The sequence below is a fragment of the Dictyostelium discoideum genome (genome assembly GCF_000004695.1).
Source record: "Dictyostelium discoideum AX4 chromosome 2 chromosome, whole genome shotgun sequence".
Lineage (NCBI taxonomy): Eukaryota > Evosea > Eumycetozoa > Dictyosteliales > Dictyosteliaceae > Dictyostelium > Dictyostelium discoideum.
The window spans coordinates 5,645,782-5,665,364 of record NC_007088.5 but is presented as its reverse complement, the minus strand read 5'-3'; the positions used below and the strand labels follow the sequence as shown (position 1 = coordinate 5,665,364).

At 19.0% G+C, this 19,583-nt stretch overlaps 6 protein-coding genes across 6 annotated transcripts; 3 read left to right on the top strand and 3 right to left on the bottom strand.

Moving 5' to 3' along the window:
- Positions 1 to 4,129: 4,129 nt before the first annotated feature.
- On the top strand, positions 4,130 to 7,445 carry DDB_G0275843 (Arf GTPase activating protein; the record flags this gene model as incomplete). Its single annotated transcript, XM_638373.3, has 3 exons — positions 4,130 to 4,724; positions 5,681 to 6,102; positions 6,237 to 7,445. The coding sequence occupies 3 exons, from the start codon at positions 4,130 to 4,132 to the stop codon at positions 7,443 to 7,445; spliced, it is 2,226 nt and encodes a 741-aa protein (XP_643465.3).
- A 1,543-nt stretch (positions 7,446 to 8,988) lies between these two features.
- Positions 8,989 to 9,448, top strand: DDB_G0275551 (hypothetical protein; the record flags this gene model as incomplete). Its single annotated transcript, XM_638372.1, has 2 exons — positions 8,989 to 9,019; positions 9,147 to 9,448. 2 exons carry the CDS (start codon positions 8,989 to 8,991, stop codon positions 9,446 to 9,448), a joined length of 333 nt encoding a protein of 110 aa, XP_643464.1.
- Positions 9,449 to 10,311: 863 nt separating this feature from the next.
- Positions 10,312 to 12,045, bottom strand: DDB_G0275783 (hypothetical protein; the record flags this gene model as incomplete). Its single annotated transcript, XM_638371.1, has 1 exon — positions 10,312 to 12,045. One exon carries the CDS (start codon positions 12,043 to 12,045, stop codon positions 10,312 to 10,314), a length of 1,734 nt encoding a protein of 577 aa, XP_643463.1.
- Positions 12,046 to 12,627: 582 nt separating this feature from the next.
- DDB_G0275785 (hypothetical protein) lies at positions 12,628 to 15,162 on the top strand (the record flags this gene model as incomplete). Its single annotated transcript, XM_638370.1, has 1 exon — positions 12,628 to 15,162. The coding sequence occupies one exon, from the start codon at positions 12,628 to 12,630 to the stop codon at positions 15,160 to 15,162; it is 2,535 nt and encodes an 844-aa protein (XP_643462.1).
- Positions 15,163 to 15,458: 296 nt separating this feature from the next.
- DDB_G0275549 (hypothetical protein) lies at positions 15,459 to 16,494 on the bottom strand (the record flags this gene model as incomplete). Its single annotated transcript, XM_638369.1, has 2 exons — positions 15,459 to 16,028; positions 16,120 to 16,494. The coding sequence occupies 2 exons, from the start codon at positions 16,492 to 16,494 to the stop codon at positions 15,459 to 15,461; spliced, it is 945 nt and encodes a 314-aa protein (XP_643461.1).
- Positions 16,495 to 17,294: 800 nt separating this feature from the next.
- rad6 (ubiquitin-conjugating enzyme E2) lies at positions 17,295 to 18,456 on the bottom strand (the record flags this gene model as incomplete). The annotated part of the gene is made up of 7 exons (XM_638368.2): positions 17,295 to 17,509; positions 17,640 to 17,690; position 17,783; position 17,907; positions 17,996 to 18,058; positions 18,222 to 18,313; positions 18,424 to 18,456. The coding sequence occupies 7 exons, from the start codon at positions 18,454 to 18,456 to the stop codon at positions 17,295 to 17,297; spliced, it is 456 nt and encodes a 151-aa protein (XP_643460.2).
- Positions 18,457 to 19,583: the final 1,127 nt, after the last annotated feature.

The window sequence follows — 19,583 nt, the reverse complement described above, 5'->3', positions numbered from 1 at the left end:
AATTTTAATTTTTTTTTTTTTATTTTAACAAAATATCACAACAAATTCAAATTGTGGCATTAAGTTAATTATTATTATCTTTTTTCCATAAAAAACAAAAAAAAAAAAAAAAATGAAATGATTTTTTCCAAATTATTAATTTCTATTAAATAAAGAAATACTAAAAGTTTTATTAAAAAAATAAATTTATTAGTGCTCGAAATTAATTTGATTGAGTTTTTTATTGTTCTTGTATTTTTTTTCCAAAAAAAAAAAAAGGAAAATTTTATTTATTTTAATCCTATTATAAAAATGTAAATTGATTTTAGTAAAATAAAAAAAATAATTGGATCAGAATATCCAATTTAATTTATAAAAATTTCCTTAATGGTTATAGTTAGGTTACGAAGGTTTTATAAATTTGCATTTATAGACACCAAGTCATTCTTTTTTTTTTTTTTTTTTAGAAAATAAATTTTCTATTTATAAATGTAAATTAAATTTTTTTTTTTTTTTTTTTTTTTTTTTTGAATCCACATCAATTTAAAAATAGTCTAAAACACCAATTTTATTTATTTATTCATTCTTCGAATTAATATGAATCTTTTTTTTTTTTTTTTTTTTTTTCCGAAAAATGTTCGAAATTTTTTCAAAAAACAATATTCAAATTATATAAAGGATTAATAAAATAAATCAAATAATCAAAAAAAAAAAAAAAAAAAAGTTAAAATTTGGGACTTATGTTTTATAATATATTATTAAATATCTTATTTTCTTTTTTTAAAGTTCAAAAATAATTATTAGCTTTTTTTTTTTTTTTTTCATAGTCAATCACTGGTCGCCGTGATCGAACTATTGTCGATAAAACTCGATCCCAAAAAAAAGATATTTTTTTTTTTCAGTTTTTTTTTTTTTCAGTTTTTTTTAATTTTTTTCTTTTTTTTAATTTTTTTTTTTAATTTTTTTTTTAATTTTTTTCTTTTCTTTTTTTGAATTATTCAATATAAAATAATAATATTAATATACTTTAACCATTCAAAAAATATTCAAATAATTCTTTTGTTCAATTTTTTTTATCAACTAATTCAACAAATTAAAGTGGTTTGGAAAAATAGAAAAAAAACAAAAGAAAAAAAATCTTTGACGGGTCAAAAAATAAAAAAAAAAAAAAAAATTAAAATTAAATTAATTTAATTCCTTTTATTTTTCTTTTTTTTTTTTTTTTTTTCTCTCTTTATAATTATAAAAAAAAAAAAAAAAAGATTAACTAAAATAAAATAATTAAAAAAAAGGTTTATAAATATTTTGCGTTGAATTTCAAAAATATTTTTTTTTTTTTTTTTTTTTTTTTTTTATAATTATAAAAAATATAAAATATAAAAATAAACACACACAAAATCACCACAAAATCTCATTTTATTTTTAATTTTTTTTATTTTTATTTTTTTTTTTTATTTTCAAACCCACATATCACAGTAATAAATCACATAATGTTTTATATAATTCACCATTAAAAAAAAAGTTTGAGAAAAAAATACAAAAAATAATTATTAAAAATAAAAAAATTAAAAATAAAAAAATTAAAAATAAAAAAAAAAAAAAACAAAACAAAAATAATAATAATAAAAGCTCACTATGTTCAATGTACAATAAAAAAAAAAAAAAAAAAATAGTAATATAAAAATAACAATAATTAAGCAAATATACAAATAATTAGATTACAAATATACACCTATATTTTGTAGTTTCAAAATCAAGTGCATACTAATATTGTAATTATAACAAACACACCACAAATTGTTTCATTCACTCTCTCATCAATAACAACAACAAATTTTTTTTTTTTTTTTTTCTCTCTCTCCCAAACCACCAAAGAAAAAAAAAAAGCGAAATAACAACATTTCAAATACACCATACAAAAAATAATTTGTATATATATATATATATAATGCATATAAACTTTTTTTTATAACCACATTCGGTAAATTGATAAAAAAAAATAAAAAAAAACCAAAAAAACACAGATTTAACAAGTTAGAAAAAAAAAAAAAAAAAGATAATAATAATTGACCACACAAATAATAAAAACCCCCAGCTATAACTTTTAGAACGATAGTTTACAAAACACATAGCACAACACAACTAAAAACATACATTCACAGATTCAAGACAAATGGAAGTGTGTGTTTTTTTTTTTTTTTTTTTTTTTTTTCTTTTTTTAGTTTTTTAGTTTTTTAAAGTATTTTTATTATTATTATTATTTTAATAATAAAATAATAATTTTAACAAAGCTATCTCTTTTTTTTTTTTTTTTTTTTTTTTAATTTTTTTTTTTTTTTTTGGAAATTAAATTTTAATATAGTTGATGATGAAAATCATCATCATTGTTGTTGTTATTATATTTTTATTATCTACCACACTACCATTACAACCACCACTATTACAACCCCCCACTTAACACTAACTCACCACCCCCCACCACTACTAAATTCAATTCAATTCAATTCATTTAATTTAATTAAATAATGATAGTGGGAGGAAAAAAAAAAAACAAAAAAACAAAAAAAACAAAAAATTTTTAATTTCTTTATAATAATATTAGACAAAGAAAGTGGAAGTAAAGAAATAAATAAAAATAAAAGCAACATATAAAAAAAAAAAAAGTAAAGAAAACAATATAATTATTCTTTTAATTATTATTATAATAGATAGAGTTTTTATTTTTTATTTTTTATTTTTTTTTTCTTATTTAAAATTTAAATTTATCTCGCAAATAATAAAATCAATAATAAAATCAATAATAAAATCAATAATAATAAAATCAATAATAATAATAATAATAATAATAATAATAATAATAATAATAATAATAATAATAATAATAATAATAATTTTTATTATTATAAAATTATTACTATTGTTTCAATAATTATAAAATATTTAAAATTTTAAAATATAAAATTCAAAAAATATAAAATATTTATTTCTTTGAAAGTGGTAAAATTAGTAAAAATAAAAATAATAATAAAAATAATAATAATATTAGCATAAGTGTAGTAGTAACAGTAAATCATATTTATTATTATCATCAATCACCTTATTGATAAATCAGAATACCAACATCAATTTAAAAATTCAGTTTTTTTTTTTTTTTTGTGCATATACTCTATCTTTTTGAAAATAAAACAATCCCAAAAAAAAAAAAAAAAAAATTAAAAAATAATAATTTAAAAAAAATAACACCAATATTATTATTATCTAATTGTACAAACAATTGTATACATTATTTGGTTCACACTTTCCACTCGCTCTCTGTCTCCCCCTTTTTTAATATTTATTATTTTATTTATTTTTTTATTTTTATTTTTTTTATATTAATATTACTATTATTATTATTATTATTTTTTTATGTTTTTATTTCATTTTGTGAAATTATAATTTTCATTATTAAATTATTTATCTTAAAATATATTATTGGTATTGTATGTTTTTTTTTTTTTTTTTTTTTTTTTTTTTTTTTTTTTTTTTTTTTTAAATTTTTATTATCTCAAAAAAAAAAAAACATACATACTTATTTTTTGATTTTAAGTTAGTGTGTACACATATTGCATACATGTACATTCATTCATTCATTCACACATATTCACACCAGAAACTCGACAGACCTGAAAAAAAAAAAAATAATAATAAAAATAATAATAATAATAAAAATAAGAAAAAAAAAAAAAACAATTAAAAAAAGAAAAAAACTAACTATTATTTTTTTATTATTAATATATTTTAGACATTTCTATAGAGAAAAATAAAAAAACAATAGTAATAATAATAATAATAATAATAAAAAAATAATTTCCCACCACCCCACACTCTTAAAAATTTATTTTATTACCAGATAAAATTAACAGATAAAAAAAAATAAATATTTAATAGTTTTTGTATATTATAGTACATATAAATATATTTATAGAGGATATTAAATAAAAATATAATAAGAATATAAAAGAAAAAAAAAAAAAAACCAAAAACCAATTCTAAAAATAGTTAAAACAAACTACAAAGTAATAGCACACTTCTCAAGAAATTTATTATTACAATAATAAAAAAAAAAAAAAAAAAAAAAAAAAAAAAAAAAAAAATAATATATATAATAATGCCTCCACCTTCAACACAACCTCCAACACTTTCAGTTAATGGATTAGGAACAATTGGAAAACAAAAATCACAACAATCAGAATTACTTGAAAATATAAAAGCAAGTATAAATAAAAGAAATAGTATTGGTACTCCATCCATATCATTAGGCAACAGTGGTGGTAGTGGTAGTAGTAGTGGTGGTGGTGGAAGTAGTAGTTCATTCAATCCTTTATCCTTATCATCAGAATTAAAAAATAGTGGAAATAATATATTAAATTTATCGACTGGTAGCAATGGTAGTTCACATTTATCACCACCACATTCACCACAAAGTGTACATAATAGCATAAATAGTAGTGGTGAAATTCCAAAAGAAAAAAAGAGAGCTTCAATTTCATTTGGTTCAAAATCAAAAGATAAAGAAAAAGAAAAAGAAAAAGAAAAAGAAAAAGAAAAAGAAAAAGAAAAAGAAAAAGAAAAAGAAAAAGAAAAAAATAATAATAGCGCAGCATCTCATATTGTTAGATCCGATGATTTACAATTTGCAATTAAAAATTTAAAAAAGAATGTCATTGTTAAGAAAAATATGGCTGTTGAATCAGCTGATGATGGTATGTTTTTTAAAATTTTATTTTATTTTATTTTTTATTTTTATTATACTTTTTTTATTATTGTTATTATTATTATTATTATTATTATTATTATTATTATTATTATTATTATTATATTTTAAATATGTATACACACAAATAAAAATACAAATAAAAATACAAATACAAATATATATTTATATATACATATGTAAAAATAAATTTCCAGTTTTATATAAAATATTATATGCACCACTCAATATAGTAATAGTAGCTAGGCATAATTATAATAATGGTGGTAGTTTTTATAATTATTCACATAAATAACACACAATCTTGATTACTATAAATCATCAATAACAATATAAATCAAAAATAGCATTATTTGTTTTTTTTTTTTTTTTTAAAAAATTATATTTTTTTCTTTTAAATATCATTTATAAGCAACACCCACTGTCCATATTTTTATTATGTTTTTATTTTTATTTAATTTTTTTTATAAAATAAATAAACCACACATATACACACACACACACACACACACACACACACACACACAGACATAAAAGATCTTTATCTTAATAGTATGCTTACACCATTTTGGTATTGTAGTGTATTTTATAATATAAATACATATAAACACCAACACTTAAAAATACACAAAACAAAAACAATTACTATTGTCATTGAATAATTAATATAAAATGTTTTTTGTATTTTTATTATTGTATTTTTTTGGATGGTTATTATTTTTTTTTTTTAATATATTTTTTTTTTTTTTTATTAAAAAAAGGTTAAAATTTTTTTATTTATTTATTTTTTAATTCATTATTTAGTTTGATTGTATTTCTATTTATTTATTTCTATTTATTTTATTTATTTGTTTATTTATTTATTTATTTTTTTAAAATTAACAAAAATATTTATTTAATAATAATAATAAAATTAAATAATAATAATAATAAAAAAAATGCCAGGTATTTCATTGGAAGTTCCAGAGAAACGAGGATTTTTAAATATATTAAGATCAGATGCAACACAATATATTTCACCAACGATTGGAGGAGATAATTGGAATCAAAGATGGTGTGTATTAAAAGAGGGTTGTTTATTCATTTATGAGAGTAATAAAGATGAAATAGAGATTGAAGTTTTATCATTGGACAAAGGTCAAGTTAAAGAAAAAGAGATTAAAGATAATTGTTTCCAATTAACAGCAACATTGGTATTTGGAAATGGTCAATACAATGAAAATGGTCCAATTGTAACACGTTATTTATCAACTCCACCATTTGAAGAATTTGAATATTTCGCTTGGATCGTATCATTACGTGGTGTTATCTTCTTTTTACGTTCATTAAATAGTTCAAATACATCTTCATTGTCACCACAAGTTAATGTATGTTGTAATATAGTTATAACTAAAATATAATAATAATAATAATAATAATAATAATAATAATAATAATAATAATAATAATAATTATTTATATTAATAATTTTATTTATTTATTTATTTATTTTTAATAATAGAAAATTAAAAAATCAAATCAAAGATATAGTTTACCACCATTATCAACAGTATCACCAGGATCACCAAGAGAAACAACTACAACAACTACAACAACTACAGAGAAATCGCATAGTGGATTTGTACCAACACATAAAAAGGTTGGTAGTAATGGTGGTTCACCTTCAGTAAATAAAATGTTAACACCAAATAAAATCAATGGTTCATTAGCACCAGGTTCACCAAGTTCATCAACATTCGATAGTAGTAGTGCAGATGATGAAATGAATGGATTTAAGAAAGGATATCTTGGAGTTCAAGGTGGTAAATTAATTAGTAAATGGAAACAAAGATGGGTGGTTTTAAATCAAGAATCAATTTCCATCTATAAATCACAAGAACAACAAGAGACATCAAAGAAAGAACCAAAGAAATCAATTCAAATCATATTCTGCTCTGCAAAGGTTGTAAAATCCACAAACGATAAATATACATTCCAAGTACTCACTACCGATAAAACTTTACATTTCTCTTGTGTTTCTGGTTCACAAATGTTAAATTGGATAACTTGTATACAGTCTGCTCAATCCATTTCAATGGAAGCTTATTTGAAATATAAAACTGGTGGTGGTGGTAGTGGTGGTAGTGGTGGTGGTGGTCATAGTAGTCATTCAAGAACAAATAGCAATACTAGTAGTAGCAGTGTAAATAGTAGTAATCGTTTAAGTATGAGATTGAAAGAAGATGATGTTGAAGATGGTGTTCAAAAAATGTTGGATGAAAATAAAGAATCACTAAACAAACTATTGGAACAAGAGGATAATAAATATTGCTCAGATTGTGGTTGTCCATCACCATTGTGGGCATCAATTAATTTGGGTGTTTTCATTTGTATCAATTGTAGTGGTGTTCATCGTAATTTAGGTGTTCATCTTTCAAAGGTACGTTCTGTAACAATGGATATTTGGGATAGAAATATGATTCAATTCTTTAGAGATACCGGCGGTAATGATAAAGTAAATCAACTCTATGAATATAATATACCTCCACAATTTAAAAAACTGACTCCTGACTCAACAATGGAAGAAAGAGATAAATATATTAGAAGTAAATATGAACATAAATTATTTTTCTCACCTTCCTCTTCAACTACAACATCTTCAAATCATTTTGAAAATCCTTCACCATTATCAGCTTCAGTAAGTTCAAATCCTGAATCTTCAATTGTATAATAGTAGTAAAAAATAATAATAATTTTATTTAGATTTAAATTAAAAAATAATAATTAAAAAATATAAAAAAAAAAAAAAAAAAAAAAAAAAAAAAAAAATTTATATATATATATATAATAATTACATAAAAAAAAACAAAAAAAAAAAAAATTAGAAAATAAAGTAAAACTATGATTAAATAAGGATTTATAAAGATCCTTTGATAATCTATAAAATTTAAAATTTAAATTTAATATCAATTTTTCTTTTATTTTTTAATATTAAATATTAAATTTAATATCAATTTTTCTTTTATTTTTATATATTTGAGATGTCGAATAAATTCAATCCATACTTGAAACTGAGATATTTTCGGACCGAAACTACAAAAACTATTTTACAAATATAATTTACAAAATAAAATATCATTAAAAAGTAAACAGTTTTTTTTTTTTTTTATAATAAATAAACTACAACATAACTTATTTTTTTATATTTATTTTATTATTATAATCGAGACTATTATTTGGTAGATATCTTTTTTTTTAAATTTTTTGAAAAAAAAAAAAAAAAAAAATCCAGTAATTCGAATTCTTTTATTATAGTTTTAATCACTCTTAAAATCTATAGATACAATCGATTATTCTTTTAAATTTTTTTTTTTTTTCACAAAATTTGAGGTATGATTTCAATTTCCTTATATATTTTTTAAATTAATTATTTTAAAATTAAATTTAAAATTAAAATAATTATTAATTAAAGTTAATATTAATCTATGTTTTTTTTTTTTTTAATTAAAAACGAGATATTATAAAAAACCTTTTGCCCTCAATTATTGAATAAATCTCAAAGTTTTATAAAAAATTTTCATATAATTATTTTAATTATTTTAAAAAAAAATTGTTTTTCTTTTTTTTTTATTATTAATATTTTAAATCCAAACTTTAAAAAAATTAATAAAACATTTTAAAACAAGATTTTCTGATCAAAATCATAAATTATAATGCAAAGTGTGTTTTGTAAAAAAAAAAAAAAATTTCTATTAATAATCTACAATTTATTTGTAAATTTCTGATTTCCACACCCCCCAACAAACGCGTTTCTCACTTGAAAAAAAAAAAAAAAAAAATTTAAATTAATTCTACACACACGCACCACACTTTTAACACACAAACCACTTAATGATAACAACACAAATTCGAAATTTTACTTGTTTACAAATGATAACAATAACAATTTATTTTTTTATTAAATAAATAATTGTTTTTTTTTTTCTTTTTTTTTTTTTTTAATAAATTAATTTTTTTTTTTTTTCATAATATTTTTCATATTTAAAAAAAATAAAAAAGAACCTTTTTCTTATAACACATTGAAAACTCACCTCATTATAAAAATAACAAATATTTATAAATAGAAACTTTTTGTTTTTAAAATTTCTTAACCTATTTTTAGTTTTTTTTTTATATTTATATATCTAATTTTCTCAACATTTTTTTTTTTTTTTTTTTATTAATTAAAAAAAAAAAATTTTTTGTAATATAATTAAAATTTCAACATAAATAAAATGATTGTACCAAAGTTAATTGGTTTAAATGGTATTTATTCTATTTTTTTTTTTTTTTTTTTTTTTTTTTTTTTTTGTATTTTATTTTTATTTTTTTTTTTTTTTGAATGTATATAATTTATATTTATATTAATCTTAATAATTTATTTGGTAAAAAGAATTAAATTCAAATGATGTTCCAGTTGAAGGTCAACAAACTCCTACAAAAGTATTATCATCAAGAGGAAAATCTTTACCTACAAGTCCAAAACCAAAGGAATCGCAAAAAGGACCAATGACACCAAGAACTTTATTTTCAAAAAGAGAATCAGATAAAAAAAATCCATCATCATATATAATGGAGGATTCCCAATATTTATATATATTATGTAGAGGTTGTAAAATGTGTGAAAAAAGATTTCAACATTATATGACAATTAAGAAACATCTTAAAAAGAAGAAGAAATTTTTTAGTTTTTAAAATAATTTTTAAAAAAAAAAAAAAAAATTAAAATTGTAATAATTTATAGTAATAATAGGTAAAAAAATTATTATTTATATTTTATTAAACAATTTAATGTAAATAATCCAATCAATTCATTTCTTTTATTATAACTTTTTAATCATTTTACCTTTCAAATAAAACTTCAAAATAAATAATATATATTTATAATTTTTTTTTTTTTAAGGAAAAAAAAAAAAAAAAAATTTATATTAAATTAAAAATAAACCATTTATATCATCATTTAATAGTGGTGTTGATATTAATTTTAATATATCATTACATTCATTTATTGGTATCAATATTTTATTAATTGTTAATTTAAATAGTATTATTAATTAATTTTTATGAATTATATATTATTAAAAAAAATATTTTCAATTATTATAAATAACTCCAAAAATTATTAAATTAATAATATTAATTATCCTTTTATAGTTAATTCTATCAACTCATTTTAATAGTATTAATTATAATTAAATTATTATTTTTATTCAGATTATTTATAAAAAATAAATTAAAGATAAAATTTAAAAGTTAAAACAAATATATAACCATATAATAGAATTTTTTAAAAAATAATAAAAAGCCTAAAATCAGTTTTAAAAAACCAAAAAAAAAAAAAAAAAAAAAAAAAAAAATGCAAAAAATCTATTTATTGTTGATATTAATTATTAATTTATTTTGAATAAAACTATGGTTTAATTGGAGTGATTGAGAAATATATTGTGAAAAACATTCAAGTTTTAGCATTTTTCAAAATTTGAAAATTATACATATTAATTTTATATGGGCTCCCATATAAAAATATTTTAAATTACAAAAAGTGCGCTTAAATTTGTTTAAAATTCATCAGAAAAACTGCATTCTATGTATTTGTAACACAACGAACAATCATATCGACTTTCTCTACAAAAAGCTGGGATGTTTAGTCCAATAGTCCACTCATTTAATGATTTTCTTTTTAAGCATTTATATTTTGGACATTGTGAAACATCATCAATTTTAACCAACGATGGGTATTGTTTTAAATTAAATGGTGATTTTTCTGATTCCATTTTGTATCTATTTCTATCAATAATACATTGATCATATGATTTTAATTCAAATGAATCAAGCTCTGCTTGATGAGTCAAAATTGTATTATTTCTTTCATAATCAGTAATTATTGAGTTCAATGATGAAATTTCTTCATTTAATAAGGTAATGTTACCATTTAATTGTTTTTCTAAAATTGATATTGCACCATTTAATTGAGTAATGTTACCATTTAATTGTTTTTCTAAAATTGAAATTTCACCATATAATAGAGTAATGTTACTTTTTAATTTTTGATTTTCAATTTTTAAAGTAATAATTTCATTTTCTTGTTTTGAAATTATGTCTTTGTTTTTTATTTCATTTGAATTAATCGTCGAATTAAGTTGATTATTTACTATTCTAGCATCTTCATTGTTCTTTTCTAAAGTTTGAATTTTATAATTTAAAGATTTTTCCTGAGGACAAAAAACTTCATTAGCTTTATTTTTATTTCCATCATTTTGTACTTTTTCTAAAATTTTAATAAGCATTTCAACATTTTCATTAGACTTTGGCAACAAATTAACATTATAAAACAGAGCTGACAGCATATTAGTAAAAGTAACCCCTGGTACTGCTTGATTACTGTTTTTCGAGTGACCCTTTATATATCCAATTCTAAAATTATGGAATGCATCCTCCAAATTGGTGGATTTCAAAAATTTTTGGATTGACGAAATTTCTCGTTTCAATTCATTTTTATTTATTTTTAATTCTTGTTCACAATTTTCCAAATCATCTTCTACTTTTTGATAATTCTTGAAGTAATAAAAAATTTTATAAAAGTCCGGATTCTCAAATACAGAATAGTAATTATTAACATTTTCATCATTTGCAGTATACAACATAGAATATTCATTTGTGGTATATCTTATTATTGGAATTCTAAAACGATTAAAAATACCCGTATCACCAGAAGGGCCTCCGTTTTGCCAAGAATTAATAGAAGAATGGAAAATTGAGAGTAAACTACCTTCTATATAATATGCTAATTCTCTTGGAGAGTTATTGGGAATTGGTAGGTAACAATATTTAGTAATTTTCTCTCTTTTTTCAATATTTTGAATCTCATCATGTGAAAGTAAACCATTTATTTCTTTTAGAATTTCATCTTTATTTTTTGGTTGGCCAAACAAATCTTTATTTTGATGGGCTGCAATCCTATCATAAATCCCGTTAAATTTTTTCTGCCACGATTTTCCTATATAGGCTATTTCACCATTTTGGGAAAAATAAACATATACACCATTTCCTGTTGGTTTATTGGGATATGAAAAATTATAAGTTTTATAAATATACTTATGAAAACCACCATTATATTTATAAAAAAAATCTTTGATATTAGGTTGTGAATTTTTATCAACACAAATCCATTTACCTCCAACATTTTGATTCCAATCTAATCCTAAATAATGCAAATTACAATATGAAACTTTCAATGAAACAAAAAAAAAAAAAAAAATATAAACTAATTTGTGAATATAATTATTGAGCATTTTAAAATATTAAAATTATGTTTAAATAAATTATATTATATTTAATTTTTATTTAAACATTCCACTCATAAAATTTTTTTTCACTTAATACATACATACATTGCTTAATTATTTTTTTTATTTTTTTTTTTGCAGTGAAAAATTTGTAAAGCAATGAATGTTTATTTGAAATGTAAAATTTACAATTTTTTGTATTATATAAATAGCTTATTTATTCACTCAAAAAATTATTTAAATTTACTAAATTTGTAAAACAAAATAATAATTAATTTAAAAAAAGTTTTGTATGGTCAAACCCTAAATTTTTCCAATTATTTTTTTTTTTTTTTTTTTTTTTTTTTTTTTTTTTTTTAAACAATTAATTTTTTTTGTTTTTGTATTTTTTTATTAATTATTTCCCACATGTGGTATTACCACCAAAAATAAATAAATAAAATTTCCAAAATTCAATTTATTATAATATATATATGTTTTTTTTAACGTAAGTATTTGCTTTGATTAATAAAAAAAAAAAAATTTAAGTTATTTTTTTAATTTTTTAATATTTAATTTTTTGTAATAAAATAGTTTTAAAAAATTTAAATGGATTATTTAAATAGTTATCTTAAAATAAGAGATTCAATTATAGATTCAATAAATAAAAAAAAAAATCATTCAAATATTTTTAGTTTAATTGATTTATATGATAATAGCATTGATAATATAAAAATAAATAGTTTAATGAATTTTCTTTATTTCCCAAATAAAGTATCCTTTTGTATAGAAACTGTTGATAATGATGAATTCGATAATAATAATTCAAGAAATAGTAGTAAGGCAACCACAATTGATAGTTTTATTAATACTCCAATTATATACGATGACGACTATGAAGAAGATGATGATGAAGATCATGAAGATATAGAAGGACAAGAAAAAAAAATAAAAGAAAACAAAACAATATTTTGTATAAATCCATACATTTATATTAATTTTACAAAATGTGGTAAAATATTTAGTCCAAATTTTCATGAACTATTAAAGATTGCAACTTCGATAAATAAAAATGACAATTATAAAATCATTGAGAATCATTATGATTTGGTTATTCCTAATTATAAGGATGGTTATTGGGTAACATATTCAATAGATAGTATGTACAGTACAAACCAAAGACAAGTTGATTTTATAAAATTACATATATTTAAACAAACAAACAATAATATCACAACAAATGGAGTTGAATTGGATGGAATACAACAAGAAAATCAAATAATTAATAAATGGGTAACTGTTGAAAATGGAAAAAGATTTGTGGGTAAATTATTTGTTCCAATAGGATATGATGGTGATGAAATTGAAATAAGACATAATCGATCAAAATTATTTGAAAAAATATCTATTTCAAAGAGTGGTATGTTTTTTGATTATAATAAATACTCAATAAAGTATTGCGTTTTACCTGATAATGATATTACAGTATTTATAAATTCAAACAACCGAAACCCATATTTTGGTTTACTAGAATTTGATATGTTTACAATGGATCCATTTAAAATGCAACGATTGGGATCACCATCCATAGAAAGTATTGGTTTTAGAAATATTGCAATGAAAATGGTGATAATTGAATTTGATAAACTTATATACAAAGGTAACCAAATAGGAATTATTTTGAACGATTTGTATACAACCTCTGATTGGATTGAAAAATTAAGTGGTATGGACTTATATATGTACGACTCATTAATAAATCATTATGGAACAAATAATATAAAAATGGTATCACTCATTAAATCACACAATATAATTTTCAATGTATATGATATTAATGAAATAAACCTTTCAAATGTATTGTTATTTTCAAATCAAAATTTAAGAAATCATGGAATTTTTAGATCATGCAATTTGAATCATCGTAGTGAGTATGAGAGCTCACTCATATTTTCAGTGATTATTATTACAAATGAAAATTCAAATGTTTCCAATAATCCATCATTTATTCAAATACCATATATTGTATCAAAAAAACAAAAATTAAATCATAAACATGTGGTTGAAACAAAGATAGCAGTAAACAGTTTTAAACTTTCAAATTTATTAACTTTAAAAATTTTAAATTATTCAATTGATTATTCAAAAGGTGATGAACAGTTTTTCTCATTTTGTCAAAGTTTACATTTGGTTTGCAAACATTGGAATAGTTTTATTTTATCAAAAATTAAATTTTCAAATTTAGTTTTTGGTCCTAAAAATTATATTCAAAGTTATCTTAACTTTAATTATTTATTAGGCAATATGTTATGTCAAAATGAAACAACTCCTGTTAGATATTCAACAGTTGATATGTACCAGAATACATTGAAAATTTATAAATTATTATTCGAATTTTATTTTCCAGGTTTAGAATTTCAAAATAATCCAAAATCATCAAACCAAAATGAATATTTGACCCAAACTGTTTTTTTTCTTCAAAAAGATTTCCAACAAAGGCAAACATATGTTGGATACCAAACAAATGCATTTACATTGTATGATAATGAATATGGCTATTTAAATTTAAACAATCCTACATCAATAGAAACATCAATGAATGAGAAACAAGTACAGGAAATTCAAATTAATTTAATCAAACTTTTAAAAGATGAAATTTTAGAAATTATAAATGACAAAAGTAAAACAGTTGCATTAACACTTAAGTTTTTATATTCATCAAATAATGAACTTTGTGGATCAGATTTAGTAATGTGGAATTTGTTAAACCAATTTTTTAATAATAATGAATTTCAATTAAATATTTCGACATATATTGCAAGTAAAAATAAAGTAAAAAAAGAATTTATAGATAAAATTCAAATCATCGACGGTGACATAGTAAACTATACATTTTTACCAAAGACAATTGAACCATTAATAACTACATCAACAACAGTGACAACAACAACTTCATCATGTATTAGAACTACAGTTGAAACAACAATTAAAACCACCACTGAAATTATAAAATCTACTGTTTTATTTAAAAATCCAACATTTTCTTGTTTAACACCAATTTTATATAATTATGTCAAAACAAGGACTCAAAAATCATATGAAAATGTTGGTTGCTTTTCAGCAATTTCAATTTGTAGAAAATAATATTACCAACAATCATAATAATAAATAATAAAATCATTCACAATAATTTTTATTTATTTATTTGTTTTTTTTCTTTCATTTCAATAACTTGTAATTTATATTTTATCTATTATTTATTCAGATATCTTTATATTTGGTTTTTCTTTTAGTTTTTAAACAAGGTTTTTTTTTATATATATTATAAAATTATTTTATAAAATTATTTTATAATATATCTATTAATATTTTTTTTTTTTTTTTTTTTTTTTTTTTTTTTGTAATGATTTTATTTATTTATTTTTTATTTATTTATTTTTTTATACAATCAATGGAGCTTTATCATCGCTATAGATATTTGAAACCATTTCAAAGTTTGCTTTGTTCATTGAATCCATTTCAATTTCAACATCGTTATTATCATCATCATCGTCAACATTCTTTAAATTTACATTAAAATCTTTAATTATTTCAATTGAATATTCTATCTTTTGGTAATCATTGTTTTTATTTTTAATTTTTATTTCAATTGGTTGTGACTGAGGTTGTTGTAATTTAGATATATTTAATTGGGTATAAGAACTATTATTATTACTATTATTATCATTATTACTATTATTATAATTATTTTTAATTAATTTATCAATTGGATTTTTTTCAATTACTTGGATTTCTTTTTTAATTTCTTTTTGTAAAGATTCTTCGGCTTTAGTTGAATTTGATTGGTCTGCAATAAGTTGTATATTATAAATTATATTAATTAAAATATGATTTTTTGTTCTCATACTTGAAACTTGTTCTTTTTTAACCTCTCTTTCAATTATTATATTTTTTTCTTTAAAATCATTATTTAATATTTGAATTTTTTGATCTAATTTTGCTTTTAATTTCTGTTTTTTTTTTTTTTTTTTTTTTTTTTTAATTTTAGTAATTTTATCTAAACAAAATTTTTTTGATTATATAAAATAATTATTTACTTACCATAATTGTTAATCTTGATAAAGCTAAACCAACTAAAAGAATGAAACTAACTACTGCAATCATTGCCAAAATCAATAATTTTCTACGAGTGTATAAAAATGGGAAATATAAGAAAAAGGCAGCTATTCCCATAGCAAATGTTATATAGTACAATTTATCTGTAAACATTTTTAAAGAAATTATTCTTTTACAAGTTTTAACAATTCTTTCATATTCTTTAAATGTTAATATATTTTCGAGTTCAATTGGAACACCATCAATTGCTTTTGGTATCTTCAAATCTTCTGAATATTCATTGTGTGTACATGAACAAATTTTTTTTTTAGTTGGGAGTCTGAAAGTGTTAAATTTAGTTTTTTCTTTATTTATAGACATTTATTTTTATTTTATTTAATATTAAAACACATGGTGTGGTGTTTTTTTTTTTTTTTCACCACTTTCACAGAAGGTGATCAAAAAAAAAAAAAAAAAAAAAAAATAAAAAATAAAAAATAAAAAATAATTAAAAAGGCTGGGGTGTCAATTTTGTCAAACAAGGCTGGTTTGGTTTAAAAATTTTTTTTGTTTTTTTTTTTGTTTTTTTTTTTTTTGTTTTTTTTTTTTTTTTGATTTGTTTTTATTTTTATTTTTGTTTTATTAAAAATTTTTTTTTTTTTTATTATTCTGCTGTTTTATTTTTTTATTTTTAGAACAAAAATATATTTAGATTTCATTTCCCAATATTAGACGACGTTCAAATAAAAAAAAAAAAAAAAAAATCCATAATAAACTTTTTTTAAATTGTTTTTATTTATTTATATTTTACATAACTCTTTATGGTTTTATTTCACTGAATTGTGTGGATATTTTTTTTAAAAAAAAAAAAAAAAGAAAAAAAAATTAAAAAAAAAAAAAAAAAAAAAAAAAAAAAAAAAAAGAAAACCAACCTATTATTTTGTTATTGACATACTTTTATTTATTATTTTTAACAAAAGTGAGTTTATTACTTTGTCTTCTATTTTGATCAATGAATTATATTTACAATTTTGAAGTACTGAGTGTATGTATGAGTGGTTGGTTGAAATGTTATTTGTATATGAATAGTTATGTGAAAAATAATATTGTTGAAATATTATACATAAAAATATCAATGCAAACACAAAACAACCTTTAAATATAAAAAAAAAACCTGACAACTAAGATGACCAACTTTGTTCTACAATCTCTTTGACTTTACGATTGTATTCCCTCTTGTTTTCACGGAATAAACGTGCTGATTCTGAATTTGCTGGAGAGTTTGGATTTGGATCACATAATAATGATTGAATGGATGTTAAAATTGCTGCAATATCATAAATTGGACTCCATTGGTTTTGTAAAATATCGAGACAAATTGAACCATCTGCATAAACTATAATTTTATTAATCACAATAAATTGGAAATTAATAATTAAATATAGGGAAACGATTTTTTTTTTTTTTTTAAACTAAAATTTAATTGATATTTATACAATTAACTGTAGCTAAAAATATTCACTTACCATTAGGATGAAACATCTTTGATAAAAATTTTACAGTTGGGGCATCGTTTGCTAAAATTATTTAAAGGAAAATTATTTATATTAATGAAATGTTCAGTATAATATGTATTAGATAAATATTAAAAAAAAAAAAAAAAACTTACGCTTTATTTGTATTAATTTATAGTGTTTTATTATGGTGGTGAAGAAAAAAAAAATAAATAAATAAAATTGTTAGTATTATTTTAAAAACAATAAATCTTAATCATGACAATATTAAAAACCTACACTGTTATATTATTAATTATGAAAATAAAGTGTTAGTTAAATAATTAAAAGAGGGTAAAATTGGAAAAAAAAAATAATAAATAACTTACTATTCCTCTGAAAATTGTAATGATAATTTAAAGGTTGCGCCTTCCCAAATTGAATCATCTGGGCTAATATAATAATAATAATAATAATAATAATAATAATAATAATAATAATAATAATAATAATAATAATAATAATAATAATAATAATAATAATAATAATAATAATAAAGTGTATTAGTATAAAAAATAAAAAATATTTATTTTTTGAATTTCTATAAATACATACCCAAAAATTACAGCTTGCCACATTAAAATATTGTTTTCTAATGGTGCACCGGAAATACCTGCTGGTGGATCTGATTGTAATCTTTTGAAATCCTATATATGTGAAGTAAATATAATTTTATTTTATTTTTAAGTAAGTGTGTGTAAAAAAATAAAAAATAATAAAAAATAAAAAATTGATATAGAATAATAATAATACATACACGCATTAAACGTCTTCTAGCGGCTGTACTCATTGTATATTATTTATATAAGTTTAAGTTTTTTGTGAAAAAAAAAAAAAATGATATATGTAAAAAGGTGTATATGTAATTATGTGTATGTGATAGGGTATGTATGTTAAATAAATTGAAAAAAAAAAAAATTAAAAAAAAAAAAAATAAAAATGAAAAAAAAAATTAAAAAAAAAAAAATTAAAAAAAAAAAAATTAAAAAAAAAAAAATTAAAAAAAAAAAAAAAATATTAATTTTTTTTTTTTTTTTTTGCAAAGCTAATTTTTTTTTTTTATATTAATTTTTATTATTATTTTTTTATTTTTAAGTTTAAATCAAATATGGGAAATTTAAAAACTTAAAAAAAAATTTTTTTTTCTAAAATACAAAAATAATTAAATTTAAAATAAAATGAAATCGATTTTAAAAAGGAAAATAATTTTAAATTCAAGTCCAATTGAATAAACTAATCAAATAAAATTTTCATATAAATTCCAATATCACAAAAAAAGGAAAAAAATTTTAAATTAAATCAATTTGTTTGAAAAAAATAAAAATTTAATTTAATTTAATTTAATTTAATTTAATTTTATATTATTTTATTTTATTTTATTTTATATTATTTTATTTTTTTATTATTTGTTAATTAAAATTATTTTTTATTATTTGTTAAAAGTTTGAAATATTTTTTTTGGAATTTTTAACTCTCTGTTGGGATGATTAAATTAATTTCCAAGAATCCCAAAATAAAAAATTTAAAAAAAAAAAAAGTAAAAAAAAAAAATAATAAAATGTGTGAATCTTGGTCGGTCAAATTAATCAAAAAAACTACTAAAGGACTTTCTACTAATTTTTTTTTTTTTTTTTTTTTTATCAGCTAGTGTATATTATATGTTATTGTTTTATTTTTGCAATCGTTTTTTTTTTTTATTTTTAATTTTTTTTTTTCAAATTTTTTATTTTTTATTTATTTTTATTTTTTTTTTTTTTCGGTTTTTTGAAATCCTCAAAACCCCTTTCGTTTTTTTAAAATCCTCAAACTCGTTTTCATTTTTTCATTTTTTTTTTTTTTTTTTTTTTTTTTTTTTTACAATTTTTTATTATTATCTTTATAATAATTAAGATATACCTATTATTTTACTAATAAGGT